The following is a 19,115-nucleotide window of genomic DNA, read 5'->3' as shown; positions in this document are numbered from 1 at the left end:
CTGACTTGTAGCTTAAAACTGCTGAAGTATGAAGTCATAAATAAAGAGCTTGCTAATTAAAAGTCTGTTAACAGGTGTACCAAGCATTGTTTACCAGCTTTACTAAGACCACAGGAACAGTAAAATAACTTACATGAAGAGAGAGACCATTAAACGGAAGTAGCTAATAAATTATAAAAAAATATGCATCAATATAGTTTTTTTTAACCTTTATTATTATTATTTGTTTTAGTCTTGCCCTCATAAATATTTAAATATTAATGTATGGTTGCGTGATTGTGATTTTTGGATGGTTTTAATGCGCCTTTGCCTCCGTTTACTGCACACATGTCACTGAACCTACATGATGAAATAAATAGAAACGCTGTCAGTTTGCGTGACGAACAGGTTGTGACATCGTTACTATGCTTTCTATGAACACGGAGGGTGAGAAAGCGGGGACGGCACCAAAATAAGAGAGAAAAAGTTTCAGGCTTTTTTTGGGTTCAGTTCAGCACGTGGGGAAAGGAGTGGCCTGGGAGCGCAATAATGGGACCAAAGAGACAGATGGGAGGGAAACTGGGCTCGGATTACAGCCTGACAGGGGGTAAGGGGCCGGCCTGATATTTGGGAATATACGAAGATTCATTGAAGGTAACCGGGACATAAAACTACAGCGTCTGGCCTGAAGCGGTCGGTGCTGAGTTTGTGCTGCAGGTCCAGGTCCTGCCGCTGGATTCCCCCATCGGTTTTTTGGGAAGGGTGAAGGTCGAATGGTCTGGCTTTTGTAATTGGGGACACAAACACCAAATAACGAGAGAAGCCTCCGCTCCTTTCGCACCATTTTTTCTCCTTCAAGGGCCCTGCATGTCTAATATTTAGACATGTTCAGCTTTATGGATTCCAGGACTATACTGCTACTTGTAGCGAGCCAAGTTTGTCTATTAGCCGTTGTGAGATGTCAGGTGGAAGACGACCGTAAGTGACAGTTTTATTTCTCTGATGAGAAAAAACTCAACTTGTATAAAGAGTATACTAAGAGTTACTCGAATAATCATATTGTAAATAATGTTTCAGCACAGTACGTGACGTGTGGAAGTTTTTGGAACTTTTACGCACAGAAAAGTCACTGATATCTTTGATGTTTTCTGTGCATGAAAGGTTATTTATGTGATGACAGAAAGATGATTTCTGTGGATCTTCGGTCTGCCGTCTGTTTATGTTTTAATTTCTATGAGATGTAGGATGTAAGTGAATGTCACATCGCGCGCGAGAATGGAATTGATGAAGATGTGGTGGAAGTTAACGGGGAAAAAACCCTCAGAGCGTGCTTTTCTTTTTTATTTCTTATTTACTTTTGCATTTATTCGTCCTAGTTTAAGTTAAAACCGAAGATCATGTGATTCTGATTCCTACTTTGAACTCAGCTCATTGCCTTAAAAGCTACCTTCCCCCTTCTTTCTCAAAGTCGAGCTGCATGACACCTGTGGGTGTTTTAAGGGCCTTCGCAGACTCTCCTTTTAGCTGCAGATTCACTTAATATAGTGGGGGAGGGGGAGGGGATGAGCAAAAAGTGAAAGGTGGTCAGGCTCAAGGGCCTTTGGTGAAAAGTATTCACATTCCTTTGCTTTCTGAGGGCATCCAGGCAAATCATGGCTTGTTGGGGCAGAAAGCTGAACTAATAACTAAAAGCTCCATCAAATATTTCAAAATAACTAGTTTACTGACACGATACTCACCCTGTTGAGAACAAATCGTCCTTCATTCCTGCAGACTGTTTATATTTTTTTAATAACTGGAGTAGGATTCTTAATCATTATTATTGATTTTAGTATCCACAAGAGAGATCTGAGAGTAAAGGTATGCCAGCAGATTTGGGGCCAGAAATAATGTTCCATATGATTTCAGGCTTTCCATCTGCTTAAAAGATTACCCATAAGCTGTGACAGTCAGTCCAGAAAGAGACAGAGCCAGGGTGCAAGAGGGGTAACTGGAAAAATATAAAGCAGGGACTTTATTATTCTGATGTGAAGAAAGTGCAGTGTTCTTAATAATATACAAGTTGAGTTCAAGAAAGCTGGAGAAAAAAAGATGCCTTTTTTCCCAGAATAGAATAGAGGGGAATAGTCATGCCAAAGCAATTGGAAGTCTCAGGTTACCCTCTCAGAGATGTCAGTTCCTGGATTCCTGGTTATAATGCGAGCCCTTCTTTCCTAGCACTTTTTGTTTTTTTTAGGGAGACGGGGTATAGAGGTGTTATTGTGACCCTAGCACAGCAAGAGGACTGGAGCTCTAAACCTTGAGGCCACCAAGTGACCGTTCTTGAGGCCATAAAGTTAATCAGACATAGGTAGAATTAGCGCTGAGACCTAAACAGTTACTAAATAAATAAGAACGCGCTTGACTCTAATGTCCTCAAAGTACACCTGGATTCACTTTACAATTTTCATTGTTTTACTCTCCTGGAAAACAGTATGGTTGCCAGCATATGGGAGAGGAGACTCACAAACTATCCCCAGTGATGAAAAGCCAGCTCTCTGTCAGTTCTCCAGTAGATAGAGGACCCCTTATCTTACAATACCCCATTACAGGAGAATCTTTCATATTACAGCCAATGAAAGGACAGGTGCAGCCCTTTCATGGTGCATCCAGGCCTGTAGAAGTTCATGTCAAAACCGCAAGGTATGTGCATAAAAGCTGGCCATTTTCTTTTCTCCGGTGGGTTTGAACTGGCATCTGATGCAGCTATGGTTTCCAGATGGGGATTGAAATGTGCCCCGTGTTTATACAAGGCAATACTTTGTGAATTGCCCACTGTTTCTTTCCAAAAAGGCCTCATTGATGGCTGCTGAGGTCCGTTTGGATACTTAGACTTAAGCAGCTCTCAAAGGTAAATATAGCTACTGTATTTGCTCCTTGTCCTCTCACCTCTCAGCAGTGCGCACCCTGGGGCCTTTCTTTTCGTCACCTGGCCGCAGTTTCTGTGACTCCATTTTTTATTTTCAAGCAGGTGTTTGGCTGCCAGGCTGGAAAACGAACACGTTTCTGATTACCCGGATCTACTGTAAAACTGTGATGCCAGTGGCGTCATTTATACCACATACAGCAGCTGTATTCAGAAGTGAACCGCCTCCAGCACGTTCTCTTGCGCCCTTCACCAGAATGTGGCCTGAGAAAATAATCCAAACGTTTTCATTAACTCAGTGCAAACTTTGCCTCTTTTGCAGTACAGTAGGGTGTCTCCAGCTCTAATTGTCCTGTACTTAACTTGTTGAGGAATTCCTACACATGGCCTCCAGCTCCTGTAAAGCTACTGGGGGTTTCCTGCAGGTCTTGCATTGCTTGTCTGTAATTCTGCGAGGCTAAACTGCCACCTTGTGGCTACTTGAGAGGTTGCATTTCTCGGTCAAGTGAAGAAAAGCTTGACTTGAAGCAGAGAAGTTGTGGTTTATGTAGACGTTCTTCAGGGCATTAATAAGTCAACAAGAGAAAAATTAGCAAAGATAATTATGATAATAAATCAGGGAACAATGACATTTTTCTTTGTTTTTAATGCCTTTCTTTGAGGAATTAATTGTTCCCCTTTACATTATTATAAACTAAATCTGGTCTGGTTTTGGACTGCCAGATTAACTGTCACTGACAATTATATGTTTTTTATTTAAGAGTACTGTGCTGATATAGTGTGTTAAATAGTCTACACACTCCCTACTTTAATTTAACTTTCTGCACTTGTGTTGAAAAACATTCACTGAAAGGCTGTTTATGGCGTTATTTTGCATGCATTATATCACAGCATATGTTTCACAGCTGAATATGACATTGTTTTGTTTTTGTCTGTCATGAAACACACGACACTGACTCCTATTCGCATCTGATATATAATCTCTCGTTTTTTCCTTCCACTGCTACCTACCCGCACCTCTTCTGTGTGTCCCTTTCCATGGTCTCACACACAGAAGAGGACGCGTTTAGCTGTGTACAAGATGGACAGCGTTATAGTGACAAGGATGTGTGGAAACCAGAGCCTTGTCGCATCTGTGTGTGTGACACTGGAACCGTCCTGTGTGATGAAATTGTCTGCGAGGAGCTAAAAGACTGCCCCAAACCTGAAATCCCATTTGGAGAGTGTTGCCCCATCTGCGCTGCTGACCAGCCTCCAACCTCTGGTTGTAATTTATTTATCTCACATCTCACATAAATAAATTACTGCTCAGGATCATATTGTTTATTTGGGGGAGAAAACGCCACATCGCCTAAATTTGGTATTAATCAAAGGTCAGGTAGCTGCTGTTTAACATGATGTTCACTCTAATGTTCTATTTGGACATCTACTGTGTGACAGCCTTTGATTTAAATACAGTTTTCGAACCCCAAAGCAAACAAATGATGAGAAATAAACAACAACAGTGACACATCTGACAGGACTTCACTGAAACGCTACCTCGCCGTAATTTTTCCATAGCTGGCTCACCTTGGCCCCATCTTGTTTGAATACTCTCTCAGTATCATGAAAACATGTGGGAGTCATTAAGGAAATACCTCAGTCAAGCAGACACGGCTTCACATTTCTACTCTATATCCTCTCTGTGGATTTCTGCAGATCTGATGGCAAGAAAACACAGTGACTGCGTACTGAGAGTTCAGACTATTAGAAGGATCTATTCACCACATTTGAAAATGCCATTGCTGCAGATATACAAACTGTATGGGTCACATTTGGAAATATAAATAAGGTCAGCTTGAGTGAAGTCACTGTGTCAGTGCATGTGTCACTGTTTTCATTGCATGCTTCTGGATTAAAATGCTTTATAATATACTTATTCTTATTTTGAAGGCAAAACTGCTGAATTTTGAATTTAAGCTTGTAATCACATAAAAACAGAGCTAATAAAAACTGAAATATATTCAGACTACCCACTATCTGACTGTGTCAAACAGCATTATGCATCTGTCAGATCTGTACTGACTTTTATTTGATCTGATAGTTCCTGATATATGTACATGTATATGTATATATTAACATATTAGTGTATGTATATCAAAATTCTAAAGATAAATGTCATCTTCAACAAGAGTGTTGCAGAAAAAACTGTTACAACTTGACAAAAATGTCATTTTGATGCTTTTATTGATATTTAAGAATCCTATGCACTCTTGTGTCAAAGTGTTTAAAACAATACTTATTTACATTTTTCATTTTTAACCAAACCTGCTGCTTTGGCTTTACTGATCATCATAGTTTAACTTCTTTGAGTTGCAAAAGAAGGAACAATGAGCTTAAAATACTGTGAAATCAACAGAGTTCCTGCCTTTGCCCACGGCACAGAAGGTTTAACGTTTCAGTAGAAATACCATTTTGCAGTCTACTCCAGCTCCTTTGCTCTCTACTCTTACCCTCACTCTGCAGCTGGTTTGCTTTTGCTTTGAGCTCTTAATGCGAGATGGCGATGCAACCAACACTTGTTTACAGTCCTGATGGGCTCTTTGTGTGATGAAAATATGATTTGGAGGTGGTCTTTGGAGCAGTTTAATTCAAGAACATAAAATTGATTCCCGGTATTAATAGCCTTTCTCCTTCCAGGACGTACTGCAAGGCCAACATAGTTTGTTCACTAACTATGATCTGTTTTCTCCCTCTCTCCTGCTCCACACATAACAGGAATACCTGGTGCTAAGGTGAGACACTGTACATGTTTAAATGCTGCATATGTATTTGTCTGTGTATGCAATCGTTATGCATGTGTGTGTGTGCGTGTGTTTAATATCAACCTCTCCCAGCAATAATAGCCATATCTGTCCCAGACTTACAGTGTTGGGGAGTAACTGAATACATGTATTTAAAATACAAAATATGAGTAACTGTATTCCGTTACAATTACCGTTTAAAGAGGTGGTATTCAGAATACAGTTACTTTGTTGAAATGAATGGATTAGACGGCGGTATTTTCCTGTTTCATAAGGCTCTGCTCTCTTTGTTTTTGCTTTCCACGCTGGTGGAAACCCAAACAAAACACGCATTAAGAGGCTCTAATGCCTGAGTCTCAATCTCGCGGCCCATGTCACCTCTACTTGCGGCCCGCATAATGACGTGAAGAAATATTTTAAAAAATTATTCACAAAAATGATTTAATATGAAGGCAATAGGCAGAGTGTTACAGGCATAGCCGTAAAGAATGGAGCCTCATGGGCAGTGTAGTCCGTGCTGCAGGGAGAATGGACTAGTGCATACCTGTTATGTGTCTGTGAGTGAGGGAGAGAGAAAAAGTCAGAAAGTACGAGCTGTCACCGAGCAGAAACGGGAGCTGACATATTAGCCAGAGGTCCCTTTACTACGGTTCGGAGCCGCGGACCTGTTTTATATACACGCGGAATAGTTTTCTATGAGATCGCTGCAAAAAGTTCAGCCTTACCTAGTTTCCACCTACTGTTATTCATTTATATTAAGATTTAAAAATCTAGTCGGTATTGCTATGGCAAGTAACCTTCAGTAATAGTAATAAATCACACCGCAATAGTACATTCATGTAGTTGTAAAAATCATGATGATATATTAAGTAATCCAAAGTATTCAGAATACGTTACTCTCATTGAGTAACGTAACGGAATACGTTACAAAAGACATTTTGGGGCATGTAATCTGTAATCTGTAGTGGAATACATTTAAAAGTAACCTTCCCAACACTGCAGACTTATATCAGGGCTGCATGAGGGCCTTGTAGTTTAAGGATTGAGATGAGGCTTTGATATGAATGAGCTTTGGCAGATGTTTAATAGCTATTTCCTGTTCACACTGCGTGCAATATTTACACGTGCACTGGCGCTGCGGGGGATACTCACTTTGAACATTTTGCTGTGACCAATTTCCCGATAAAACTGCAAATTCCATCAAAAGCTTTCATCAGATGGGCTCTTATGAGCTGTTTTTCAGAGTGTGGTTGAGAAAAAAACAGGAACTGAGAGATGTTTGAAAATAATCAAACTCTCAGCTACTAATAGAGCCGATCTTATTTGCTGTTGTGTTCTTACCTTTTTCTTATCTCAGGGCCAGAAAGGCGAACCCGGAGACATTACGGATGTAAGTTGATGCCACACTCATAACATGCAGCATATCTGTGTTGTCATTTGGAAAAGCTTGTTTGTTAACTATGTTAGAACCGTAAACCCTGAAGTGACAGAGATTTCTTTTAAACTCACAAGACACACTCAAAACTCGCCGCGAGCCTGCAGTGGAGAAGTGTTCAGGTACTTTACTGGTAACTGAACTACTAGTAAAACCAGCAGTAAAGATAATACATCACACACACAAGCAGAAGGCCAGAAATCCCCACTGTTTTATCCATTATTAGTATAACTGGTGTATTAATGCGTAAGTAAATTCATCTATTTTAAAATGTTTTAAGTTGCTCTGTTTATAAAATCATAATGTCACATTAAGCTGAAACTATCAAAAGTTTTCGTGCATGAACTCAAAACACAACCAACACCACCAGTTTATATAAGACTGAGAGTGTTAGAGAGAAGGGAAGCGCTTCTGCCAAGCCGCTCATCAAGAAGACAGCCAAGCACAATAATGGCTCCATACATTCCCCATAAAGATCCTCACAGGCCAGCAGAGCGCAGGAGGGACAGAAAGTGAGCTCCCTGCTGCTGCTGCTGCTGCTGCGGTGCTGCACCTGGAAATGCTTTACCCCACTGAGGCAATACAAGCTCATGGCAGGAAATACAAAGGCATTGTTTATTGTATGTTTCTTCTAACGCTTTGCCCGAAGAGATTAGCAGTTAACAAGTCTCCTCTGATGGGAGACAGATCATTTTTCCCAAAACCTCTCTTGTGCAACTATATCTGGAAAATGTCAAGTTTTGTTTTAGGCCCAGAGATTAAAAAATGTGTTTTATTCAAGACCAGCTGATTCTTATCAGTTTGTTTCTTCTGTCCTTGTCTTATCCAGGTTATAGGACCAAGAGGACCATCTGGCCCAACGGTATGCACCTATTTCCTCATTTTCTCATAATTATTCCCCTTTGAGCACTTTTACAGACACTGCGTAGTATCTGAACGTGTTTAGAGTAATTATATAGGTTTTACATTTAATTGGCAGAGCAGTGACTGGAAATGGAAACTGATCTGATATAACAGTAGTAGAGTTAAAAGGCTTCAGCTGTTATTCAACACACAAGTTTTGAGATTATGCCTGAAGTTATTTCACCATCTCCTGTTCACCCAGGGACCACCAGGAGAGCAAGGACCCCGAGGACCAAGAGGAGATAAAGGAGAGAAGGTCAGTGTAACGTGTAAAATATAAGAAAAAAAATTCAATGACTCTTGATTTTCTACTTTTAAAAAAAGGAAACTCAAACCCTGCCCAGCTAAGAAGTACAGTATGTGTCATTGAATCGGAGCTTTAGGTCTCGGGCAGTGGGCTGGGGGATCTGTTATAGGTTGCAGGTTTGCAGAATGGTAGCCTTTCACTGAGCGACTCAGCCTAACTAGTCATCTGTCATTTCCATTAGGCTGTGTGGTCTGCTGAGGTTTGGGGTGTTTAACAGATGTGAGGCTGTCGGAGACTCATAATGTAAACCTCTGCTGCTCTCAGAGGGCCCATAGTCAGTCAGTGTGGGAAATCAGCACCATCACATTTGCAAGGCTTTGATCATCTCAATAATGTAACATCACTCGGATGTGCTAATGGCCGCAGGCGAGGAGTTTATGCCATGTAGTCGTCTTGTTTATGCAGATTTAAGCGCAGGACGGATCGAGCTTTGGCTAACCACTGTGAAGAATCATGGGGGTTTTTTAGGTACTCGGGTTCTTTGTTTGAGATTCCCTTGCAGGGTAATTTGTCACTGCATGCACAGAGGAATGCAGGTAGTCCAATTTGGCCAGGAAAATCATCACCTGAGTAAATGTGTAATCATTTATTCAGAGTGCACACAAGCTCAAATGTTGGCCACAGGTTGGAATTAATGAATGCTAAATTAAAATATGTTATGTAACACTTTCATGTTCTTACACATGTTTTATTCTCTCTTACGTTTGCAACAAAATGGGAAGATTATTACTTAATAAGATGATATTCCTATTTGTTTTGGTACTTGAATTGTGTCTTCTCAGTTGTGAGAAGCATTAATGCAGTTCAACACAGCTGCAGATATAGAAACATATAATATTTGAATAGAGGGAAAGAAGTTAGTGAGTGAATTTATGAGCTGATCTGTTGCAAATGCTTCTCGATTTGATTTTTTTGAGATTTGACAAAATGATTTGTGGGGCATTTTGTGAAACACGAGATTTTCAATTCATCTGAATTTTATATTTATATTTAAGGGCGGTCCTGGCCCCCGTGGCAGAGATGGCGAGCCTGGCACCCCCGGAAACCCTGGCCCCCCTGGACCTCCAGGACCTAATGGACCCCCTGGCCTTGGTGGAGTGAGTATCGCATGTCTAGTAAGGGCGATAGGCTAGCATTCACTCCAGACATGGGAGCTGACAGGTTGAATACTGATTCAAGGCCAAGAATGGGTTCACTTTGGCTGCTTGGAATAACTAGAGAGAGGGGTGAAATGGAGCAAAGAAAGAATCCAAGAGTACAAAAGATGTGGGAAACTGCTGGTGTTGGGAGGAGGCAGAAAGACAACAGTGAGGGGATGCAGAGGGAAAGAATAGATCGAATGCCTCTCATTCTTTGTAGCAGAAAAGAAAGGAGGGTGACTGAGGGTGGTGGAGGTAGTATGATAGACGTAAGAAGGGGAAGGGAAGAAGTGCTTTTTGGGGGGGTGGAGTTAAAAAGAAAGAGAGTCTTTGTGAGAACGGTTCACATGCCCTCTGTCTCTCCTCTGTCTGCATCAGAATTCACATGCTAAGCTCTACTACTGACAAAAAGAAGGTCAAAAGCTGATTCTCTCTCCAGCCAAAACGATGCAGCATCATGCAGTGATGCATGACACATGAACATGCTTTGCAAGTGTTGAAATTAAGTCATCTATTCGCTCTGTTCCAGTCAAATACTTTACCCAGATTTATACTTTTATTTCCCTGAGATTTCACAAACATAATAAACCACAAACCATTTTTGTTTATTATAAAAATCCTAAATATGTCCTTTGTTTTGCCTCCTCCAGAACTTTGCTGCTCAGATGGCTGGTGGTTTTGACGAGAAGGCCGGCGGCGCACAAATGGGTGTGATGCAAGGACCAATGGTGAGCAAGTGATGATGAGAGCTGCTGCCACTCCTGTGTTGTTTTTATCACCGCCTGATTTCATCTGCAATGAGGCTAAAGTTATGAAGTTTTCAAAAACAAAGCGCTTTGAGTCTATCCACATGAAGACCTGGGTTAGAGATCTGCATCAGCCCGCATCTGCTCTGCATCCCCATCCTGCTCTTTAACTGCTCTGGGGGGACATAAACAACTTCTTTCCATGAACTAGAGAAGCATCACCTGGTCATCAAACGTGAAAACTGTGAGATGGAAACATCATCATTCTCCTTTAGGAGAGTAGTTTCCAAAGCAGGATTTAAAGTCTGGGATGGGAAGAAACAATGAAGACTTCACTCAGTGTTCCCTTTTTGTCTTTTCCTTCTTTGTTGTTGGTTTATGGATGAAACCAAGAGATAAAAGGCACGTTTTTCCTGCTGCTGGAGGAAAGAAGCTGCAAAGTTCTGGGTCACAATGGAAAATAAACACCTCACATGGAGTACAGAGGGGTAATTTTATAAACCAAGGAAGCAGCCATTGATCTTCATTATATTTCAAGCTCATGAAAAACCGCTCCTGCTGGCATGGCAGCATGCCCGTGATGGAGTGAGGAGCATACTGGGAGCTATTTTGGTTTAAAGAGCCACAGAGAGGCTTGGCTGTCTCTCAGCCCAGCAGTGGTTTGAGACGCTCTGAGGGTAGGGGGACTGAAGGCGATCACATCCCCTCAGCTAGCGTCAGAGTGTGTGTGTGTGTGTGTGGCTTAACTCCTACTGACTGTCCTACCGTATGTCTGTCTGAGAGCTCACCACAACACTGAGCCTTATTGAAGGAAGTCTACGTTTACTTTGGCTTATGCCAGCTTGCTGTTGGAGAGAGCAGTGGAAGAGCAAACTGGACTGATGTTAAATCACAAGTAAAGCTTAAAACCCTCTTATATACCTGTAAATACCCCAGCTCATATCCTGGCCTTACATAGCTATTTAAACAATGCTGCTACTGAAATGCACGCACACACACAAACATATGTGTGCCCCTCAAACACACTTTCAAACATTCTGCAGATATAAAGCCCCATTGATACGTTTCTCCCCAGTGTGGTGAGGGCTTCCCACACCCACTAAAAGGTGACTTTCATTTGATTCTGAGGACCACTGTGCCCGGCTGTGACATTTTCTTTGGCTGCAAGCCCTGATTTTTGTATGAGGCTTCATAAGAGCCACACTACTGAAAGGAATATGTTTCTATCCAAGCAAGCAGCTGTCAAAAGTCATCGGAAGTCAAACTTTTTTTTAATAAGAAGAACTCGGGGTCTTGAAAGCTCTCAGCTCACTCCCTTGAACTGAAAAAAAAAAGCACAAGGATTTGTCTCAAAACTGTTACAGAATTAGTTTGGCAACTCCGACGAGACGCAGTTGCAGAGCAGTCGGAGATAATTTAGTTCAATTTAGTTTAAGACTCTTCCGCTTAGCCGGTGCCTGAAATCTCACTTATCTAAGATGAAGATTTTCACTATAACCAACAGTGAGTCATGCAAGAAGCCATGCAGAGTTCAGCCTCCTCTCTTAAAAATGCAACCCTTCAGCTTATGACCTTTGAACCACAGAAACACACAGTGAGTGGAAAAATTAACTGAGGAAAGTAGAAGGATGAAAGAAGTGAAGAGAAAATCTGATCCCGGGAGGAATTTCAAATGATTTATGGTTTTGACAGGAGAGCTGCTGAGTATTATGTAGCTTTGAGGCAAAGCAGGTGATGTGTTTTTATAGCTTCTCAGTGAATTCGCGTGGATAAAATGACCACTTAACAAATTTTACCAGTAATGCAAACTGTAAAAAGTTAACTGTGCTGTTGTGTAATTTGCGTGTTTATGTATTTTCAAATGTGTGTAACATGGACGGGTGGATTTATCTGCCATTATCTTCATGCTGCTTGTGTGTTGTCTTGTCTTCTTCTCAGGGCCCCATGGGACCTAGAGGACCACCTGGGCCAACTGGATCACCTGTAAGTACCTCCTGTACTCCCAAAAACAGCACAAAACAGGGCACACCTGTAGACAGGATCCTGTGGTTGGTCACAGACAGGGTACACATGGCAAAATCTCATAATTGTAATGTGATGTGTAATGTGCATATGCTACATTGTCTGCTCCTTTAATGTATTTAATAACAATATTGACCTTAAAATGGCCACTACTCGTGCAAACCTCAGGAATAAGTGCATACAACAGGCTTTAAGTAATGACTGTTTATACTGAGCCCTGCTTCAACCACGAGCGTCTGCTCCGGCTCTCCTCTGGAGGAAGATGGCAAGTAAAGAATACTTTCATCTCCCTGAAGGCTCCGGGGCTTTTTCCTGTGCCACGACCCAGACATACCATAGAACACCTGACAATTTACCTTACACCCCCCACCACACGCAAATGCCCTGCCTTGTTCTACCCCTGCCTGTAACCCAGCTCCACCTGCAGCCCTTACTCAAAGAATCCAGAAGCTGCTGAGTTGAAGGCAGTGCCACCTGACTTGCCTCAACTTGATCATTTTATCGCCCAAAGCCCCCATTTGCAGAAATGCAATTCCACCTTAAACAACTTTGGTCTGCTTTTAGATAGGACTTCCTTTTCTAAAGTTATGGTATATTTTTGAATCTTAGAAGCTTTTAATTTAGAAAAACAGACACACGGATGCCATAAGGGATCAAATGTGGATTATCTTCTATCGTATACACGTCATTACAACGAAGGATACTTGTATTTCAAATATTGCAGTTGGCATATGTGCAAGTATTCTATATGAGCGTAAAATTCAGCCTGATTTCAAACTTCTCTGTATCCCAGCAAGTTTCTCCACCCTTGGCTCTGTGTGATGACAATAAAAGAGGATATAGGCTCCAGCTCCCTGTGATAGGCAGTTAAAAATGGCCACTTCAGGCTCATAGCTCCAACTGTGAGTACTGAAATGTCATTGCTGTTCTTTTGTGTCCAAGGGGCAATTCATCAGAAGAAATCTGGCTTAAAGGGATGGTGGACTTGAAAGGAGAGGGACTCAAATGGCCTGTTTTAGACAGAAGGTGGCCTATCTCCTTGACCAAACCAAAGCTTGACAATGGCACAAAGCCTGCAGAGTCCAAGAAAGAAATTATGCAGCTAGGAACTGGCATAATAGATTCCCTTTAATCAATACCTCTTTGAAGATGTAGTTAGATTAGCAGACATTTATTAATATCTTCTTTGTCAGTGTATAAAAAATGTTTCACAGTTTGACTCTCTCTTCTTTTCACATCCCAGGGTCCACAAGGTTTCCAAGGTAATCCTGGAGAAGCTGGAGAGCCTGGACATTCAGTAAGTATCCCACCCTCCTGAGGTTTTGCATGTCCCCTCTAAACCCCTAAGCCTCTGCTCTTATTTCTTTTTTTCTTTTTGTTTTTTTTTTTATTTCTCATGGCTGCTTGACTTGAGCTGCTTTCTTGTGACTGATTATTTTTAAGGGGGTATTTCAACCATAAAAAAGCTTGAAATTTTTAAAAAATAATCATTTTGGTACAACATGTATGAAAATGGGCACAAGAACAACCCAAGAATAAAAAAAATAAAAACCCAGAGAGGTCCAATTGTCCAGAATAAGTGTGTTTAAACACTTTTTTTTATTTTAGGTAGTTTGGCTGTGGCTTACTGTACATACCTGTGTTGCATTTCACAGTCTGTTAGTTTTGCCAACTGTGGCAATATGGAAATTATGAAATATATAGACCTTGAGATATTGACATTAATATCTGTCTCCACCTTACTACACACATATTTTGAATAAAAAGGTCAAATCTGATTCTTCCATTATCCTTGCAATCATTCCTTTCCTCACATATTTATTTTTACAATTCATTATCTCCATAAACTCATCTTGGAGAGGAGATTGCATCTCTTCCAATCAGTTTTTATTTTCTATTCCTACATTTGCTTCTCTAAGTTTTTTAATTTTTTCTCCTCATTCCCCCAAAGTTCACTGAAACCACACCACCAACCCCTTCCTGTACCCAGCACTATTCTCTCAGCAGGTAGACAATGCAAGGTCTCCCCACTGCTGTGTTAATCTGCTCATGTGGAGTCTAGATATGCAGACAGAACGTCTCGGAGATGCCTTTCCCTTTTAAAAATGTGCCAGTGCATCGTTAGGAGTGATTAAAATCAAACTTCCTCCCAGAAACTAACTTGACAGTTGTAGAGGGGTGAAAATGTTGGCCAAGTGTAAAGTCCAGTCATGGAAAATCACAGATCAAAGAGGAGGCCAGTACATCGATAGATTAATAATCAGCACTTCTGTTCTATGTCCTTCACCAAAGCTGTACTTTTTGTGCAGCTGCTTAGTCATGAGACAACAACCCAGGGAGGAGAGAAAGAAAGCCTGTAAAGACCTACAAAACCCTTCTTACTGAGACACAGAATACTTTTATTTATAATTATTAATATTATTACGTAACTTATACAATCAGCAAAAGCAATTCCCATTTCAGATTAACACAGTATGGTGTCCTTTCTAAATTAAGGCGTTCATTATCTTTTTTTGCATAAGTAAACAATATTGGCGGCTTGCATCAGTGAGTGTAGCACTTAAACTGTGAAAACAGAGCTGATTGTCAGGAAACAGACACCAGCTATGAATACCAGTTCCTATGAATTAAAACGTAAAGTGTGTAATGTTGCCCTCTGTTGATTCTCACAGTTTCTCACCTGTGCTCATTTTTTCTGTTTCTAACAGGGACCCATGGGACCCCGTGGCCCCCCTGGACCTTCTGGAAAACCTGGAGATGATGTAAGTGTGACCATTGCAACTAAAATGAAATGCCTCACCTCTTCGCCAGGTTGGCAAAGGTGAGGTGGCTGTAGCTCAGGTGGTAGAGCAGGTCAGCTACTAACCGGAAGGTTGGCGGTTCAATCTTCACCAGTCTGCATGCCAAATATCCTTGGGCAAGATACTCACCCCATGTTGCTCTCTGACGCATTCATCAGAGTGTGAATGTTAGACAGTAAGCACTAAACAGTTTAGAAAAAGGGCTCGGGTGAATGAATTAGTTGTATAAAGTGCGTGAGTGCTCAGAGTAGAAAAGTGCACTCATGTGATTTCAGCAGCAGGACTTTCCAGTCTGAGTCCTGATGCATTCTCCACATAAACAGATGAATGTTGTCTGTGATGCTGTTTTATATGAGCAAATCCTTGTTTTGTATAGAAGTTTGGACTCAGTTAGTTTTTTGCGGTGTTACTAGCTGTTACTCCTTTAGCTGTAACAGCTCTGCAGCTGACTGAAGTGTTCCGCAAATCCTTCTCAAAGTAGAGGCTCAAAGTATGCTGTGAATTCAATCTTCAGAAGAATCTTCAAACAGCATTTGGACCACAGACATAAAAAAAAAAGTAATTCCTCCTTTTAGCCACATGATGGCAGCAAATGTGACATTACACGCTGTGTCCACTAGGGTGCTCTTTAGTCTATTCAACTACATACAAGTAGACAAAAAATACACAGACGTTTTTTATATGTAAGGAAGAATTGCACAAAATAACAACTTCAAATGCAGGTTTACTTTGGTTTTCACTTCACTGTCTCTGTCTTTGTTTTCTGTTTTAGGGTGAAGCTGGCAAACCTGGAAAATCAGGTGAGCGTGGACCTTCGGGACCTCAGGTGAGTTACTCCAGTCAGCTGGTGCTGATTCCAGTTAGATGATGAACTATTAATGCATTTAAATGCAAACTTATTTAAATCTGTAAATTAAGAAAGAATTTTAATATTTCTCGTTCTCTTTGTTTGCTAAACTGGACTCTTTGTATTTGTGGAGAAAGTAATTTCCTTTATACTCTTAGCTTCATGTTGATTCCCTCTGTTTATGTTGGTCTACATCTTTTCCTTTCATGCCACAGGGAGCTCGTGGATTCCCGGGAACTCCTGGTCTGCCTGGCATCAAGGGGCACAGAGTGAGTGTGTTTGTTGTCCTAGAAATTCCAGCATAAACAGGCGGGTGTTTATATGTCATGTAACCTGACGTCTCTGTCTTTTAGGGTTATCCAGGGCGTGACGGTGCAAAGGGAGAGACTGGAGCTGTTGGTGCTAAGGTGAGATGTAGTGATTTTTCTGACAGACCCACAGCTTGACACTTGTTTAATCCCCCAAGTTGCTGAACCATAATAACAGTTAAATCCTCTGTTCAGGGTGAATCTGGTTCTCCTGGAGAGAGCGGCGCTCCGGGACCAATGGTATGAGTTGTGGGCATTACACACACACACACACACACACACACACACACAGGTTTTTATATCTTCGTGAGGACATTTAATTGACATAATGCTTTCCCTAGCCATTTACCCTAACCATCAAAAATGAATGCCTAACCCTAACCCTCAGACTAAAATTAACCATAACCTGTTGGTCCCCACAAGTATAGTAACATTCCAATTTTTGGTCCCCACAAAGATGTCTAAACAGGTATACACACACACATTTGGTAAATGATGGTAATGGTGAGAACTTCTCCTCTTCTTTTCCCTCACAGGGACCTCGTGGTTTGCCTGGTGAGAGAGGACGTCCTGGAGCCAGTGGAGCTGCTGTAGGTGCCATGTTTCTCTCTAAACTGTGGTGTTGGAAACAAAACTTAATATAATTTATAACAGATGGTTGGATTGTCACCCCTTCTCTTTGTTTAGCAGTAAAGAAGTAAATTTAGAGCATTTATCAGGTGCTTCTTTTAGGCAGTTATGGCGATAATTGCATTAACCTTTAAACACTGTGTCGCGTTATTTGTTGATTATAAGAAATCATTTATCCAGCTGTGTTTTTTCCTGACTTGTCCTCATAATGCACTGTTCACTTTATTCAGGGAGCTCGTGGAAATGATGGCCTGACCGGTCCTGCTGGTCCACCTGTAAGTGTCCTCTTAGATGTCATGTAGTTTCCTTTTATTTTGTCCACATTTGCATTGAGATCTGGTAGGAAATACTGTACATGAAGTCAGAGCTGTGTTTCTCTACATGCACATCTCCACAATATGATAGTATCTGATCTTTCACACCTGGATGTGTCAGTGATTAATAGCCAAACTGACAGGCTATTTTCTCTCTGTAGGGCCCCGTTGGACCTTCCGGAGCTCCAGGCTTCCCTGGCTCGCCCGGTGCAAAAGTAAGTCACATGTTTATCTAAATGAAGCTCTCAGCACCTCTTCATATTCACCTTTGTGCTGGTTATTCTCTTTTGCACTGTTTGCCTTCTTTCTTTCTGTCAGAACACTGCCAGAAAAACTTGAATCACTTATTTAGGATTTTTCTGCACGAAAATAAAGTTAAAGTGAATATAGTTTTAGGAAGATTTTCTTTATATGAGGAAAAAAGTTATTATCTCAGAAAATGTCAGTACCCAGCTCAGGGAGGATTTTGTGGGGACAAGATGAAATGCTTCAGTGAAATTGGAGATGCCTGTGCTGCACTGAAAAGTGCTTTAAACCTCCATCTGTGTGGAAAATTGGGGAGGAGGGGGGGGTTTAAAGTGTTATTTTCCCTCTCTCACTCCCCTTACTGTCTTTTTTCTTCTTTTGTGTCTCTGGTTTGAATCTGATTTATTTCTCCTCCATGGCAAACAGGCTCAGATCTGTGCTCAAGGGACCTGTGCTGGTGGTTTGCTTTCTTCTTCAAGCCCCTTGATTGTTTAAGAAATCTCATAGGAATTGCAAATGGAGCGTCTCTTTAGAAAATTCAGGAGTGTTTCCTTGAAATAGCGAAGGCAAGCTAGGCTCAAAACGAGGGAAGGGGTGTGTTTGGAAATTTCATCATGTTATATTCAAAAACACGCACAGTATAGTTTTGTGTTTATCTGCAGAAAAGTCTGAATGGCTTTATGTATGTTTATGTTTCATGCCTTCGATGCCTTCAGGAACCTAAACTTCTTAAATGTGTTGATGAGATGTTGCCTCATTTAAGTCCTTTCAGTCCTGGCACAAAAAAAGCTAATAAGACAGAAGCAACATACACATATGAACCTTGACTGCAAAAACTAAAGAAACTATCGTTGTGAAATAAACAAATGTGAGATGGACAGTTTTTCTTCAGCTCCTGCTGCAGATGAATTCTATTATCCAACAGCGACTGAGTTACTGGCTCTAACATACTGAGATTTTTTCCCCCACTAAAAGCAAATTTAAAAACTACAAATTTGGCAGAGGTCTCATTTTGTCTTCATCTTTAGAGACAGTAAATTATTGGCATTTACAAAAGGCTGTAACATCAATGTTTTTGCACATACCTTTGACCTATGTGAGGTTATAGTTACTACTGCATGTGAAAAGCCTGCAACGCAGCAAGAATGACAAACACATTTCATGCATCAGCATGAAGTTGCACACTGCCACTGTGGTAAAATCTCTGGCTTTCGTCCGCAGGAGGTGGGAGCTCAGAATATTGAGTTAGGCTTTTTAATACTGAAGCACAAAACCTTGAAAAATCTTCTCCTCCTACATCTAATCCTTACTCCTCGATTTTATTTAAATGCTGTTGCTCCAAATCACAACAACTGTCACCTCGAGGCCTTTTATGCTGTTGGATAAAGAGTCCTCCTAGCCAGATATTAAAAGCTTCCAAAAGCAATAAACAATATGAATATTAGAGATATATTAAACATAGAAAAAAAACAGACATACCAAGGGAAGTAAGATGGCAACGGGAGAAAAGTTAAGATGAGAAGAAAGCCTTCTGGCAGAACGCTCTGAAGGCAAACTGCTCCCACGACCCACAAACTGTATATAAAAGATGGCATTAGCCACCAAGACTTCGCACAGGTTCTGTCTTTAGGGCTCAAGCTCAGCGTTTTAACTGTCACCATGTAGGTGTATAACAATTACACTTTGGCTCCAACCAAGTTGATGCCCTGCTGTTTTATCTATTTTGCTATAAATGGAACCACAATTTGCT

The 19,115-nt window shown here is 41.1% G+C and overlaps 1 protein-coding gene across 2 annotated transcripts in view; it reads left to right on the top strand.

Annotated features, from left to right (window-relative positions):
* The first annotated feature begins 625 nt into the window (after window positions 1-625).
* The window catches only part of col2a1b (collagen, type II, alpha 1b), a 48,311-nt gene continuing 29,821 nt past the window's right edge, over window positions 626-19,115 (top strand). The window contains exons 1-18 of one of the 2 annotated variants that reach the window (XM_085407576.1): window positions 626-957; window positions 3,939-4,148; window positions 5,642-5,658; window positions 7,025-7,057; window positions 7,932-7,964; window positions 8,208-8,261; window positions 9,308-9,409; window positions 10,102-10,179; window positions 12,136-12,180; window positions 13,463-13,516; window positions 14,928-14,981; window positions 15,793-15,846; window positions 16,083-16,136; window positions 16,221-16,274; window positions 16,371-16,415; window positions 16,712-16,765; window positions 17,036-17,080; window positions 17,281-17,334. In XM_085407576.1, coding sequence (XP_085263702.1) covers window positions 864-957; window positions 3,939-4,148; window positions 5,642-5,658; window positions 7,025-7,057; window positions 7,932-7,964; window positions 8,208-8,261; window positions 9,308-9,409; window positions 10,102-10,179; window positions 12,136-12,180; window positions 13,463-13,516; window positions 14,928-14,981; window positions 15,793-15,846; window positions 16,083-16,136; window positions 16,221-16,274; window positions 16,371-16,415; window positions 16,712-16,765; window positions 17,036-17,080; window positions 17,281-17,334 — 1,134 coding nt within the window. In that variant the 5' untranslated portion in view covers window positions 626-863. The remainder of the gene's footprint in view (window positions 958-3,938; window positions 4,149-5,641; window positions 5,659-7,024; window positions 7,058-7,931; window positions 7,965-8,207; window positions 8,262-9,307; window positions 9,410-10,101; window positions 10,180-12,135; window positions 12,181-13,462; window positions 13,517-14,927; window positions 14,982-15,792; window positions 15,847-16,082; window positions 16,137-16,220; window positions 16,275-16,370; window positions 16,416-16,711; window positions 16,766-17,035; window positions 17,081-17,280; window positions 17,335-19,115) is intronic. The other variant, XM_085407577.1, reaches the window with a different exon arrangement.

The sequence above is a fragment of the Rhamphochromis longiceps genome, linkage group LG5 (genome assembly GCF_057381845.1).
Source record: "Rhamphochromis longiceps isolate RC_006_pf linkage group LG5, R_longiceps_female_GT1.1, whole genome shotgun sequence".
Classification (NCBI taxonomy): Eukaryota; Metazoa; Chordata; class Actinopteri; order Cichliformes; family Cichlidae; genus Rhamphochromis; species Rhamphochromis longiceps.
The sequence above is the reverse complement of the archived record's forward strand: the minus strand, read 5'-3'. Positions and strand labels throughout refer to the sequence as shown.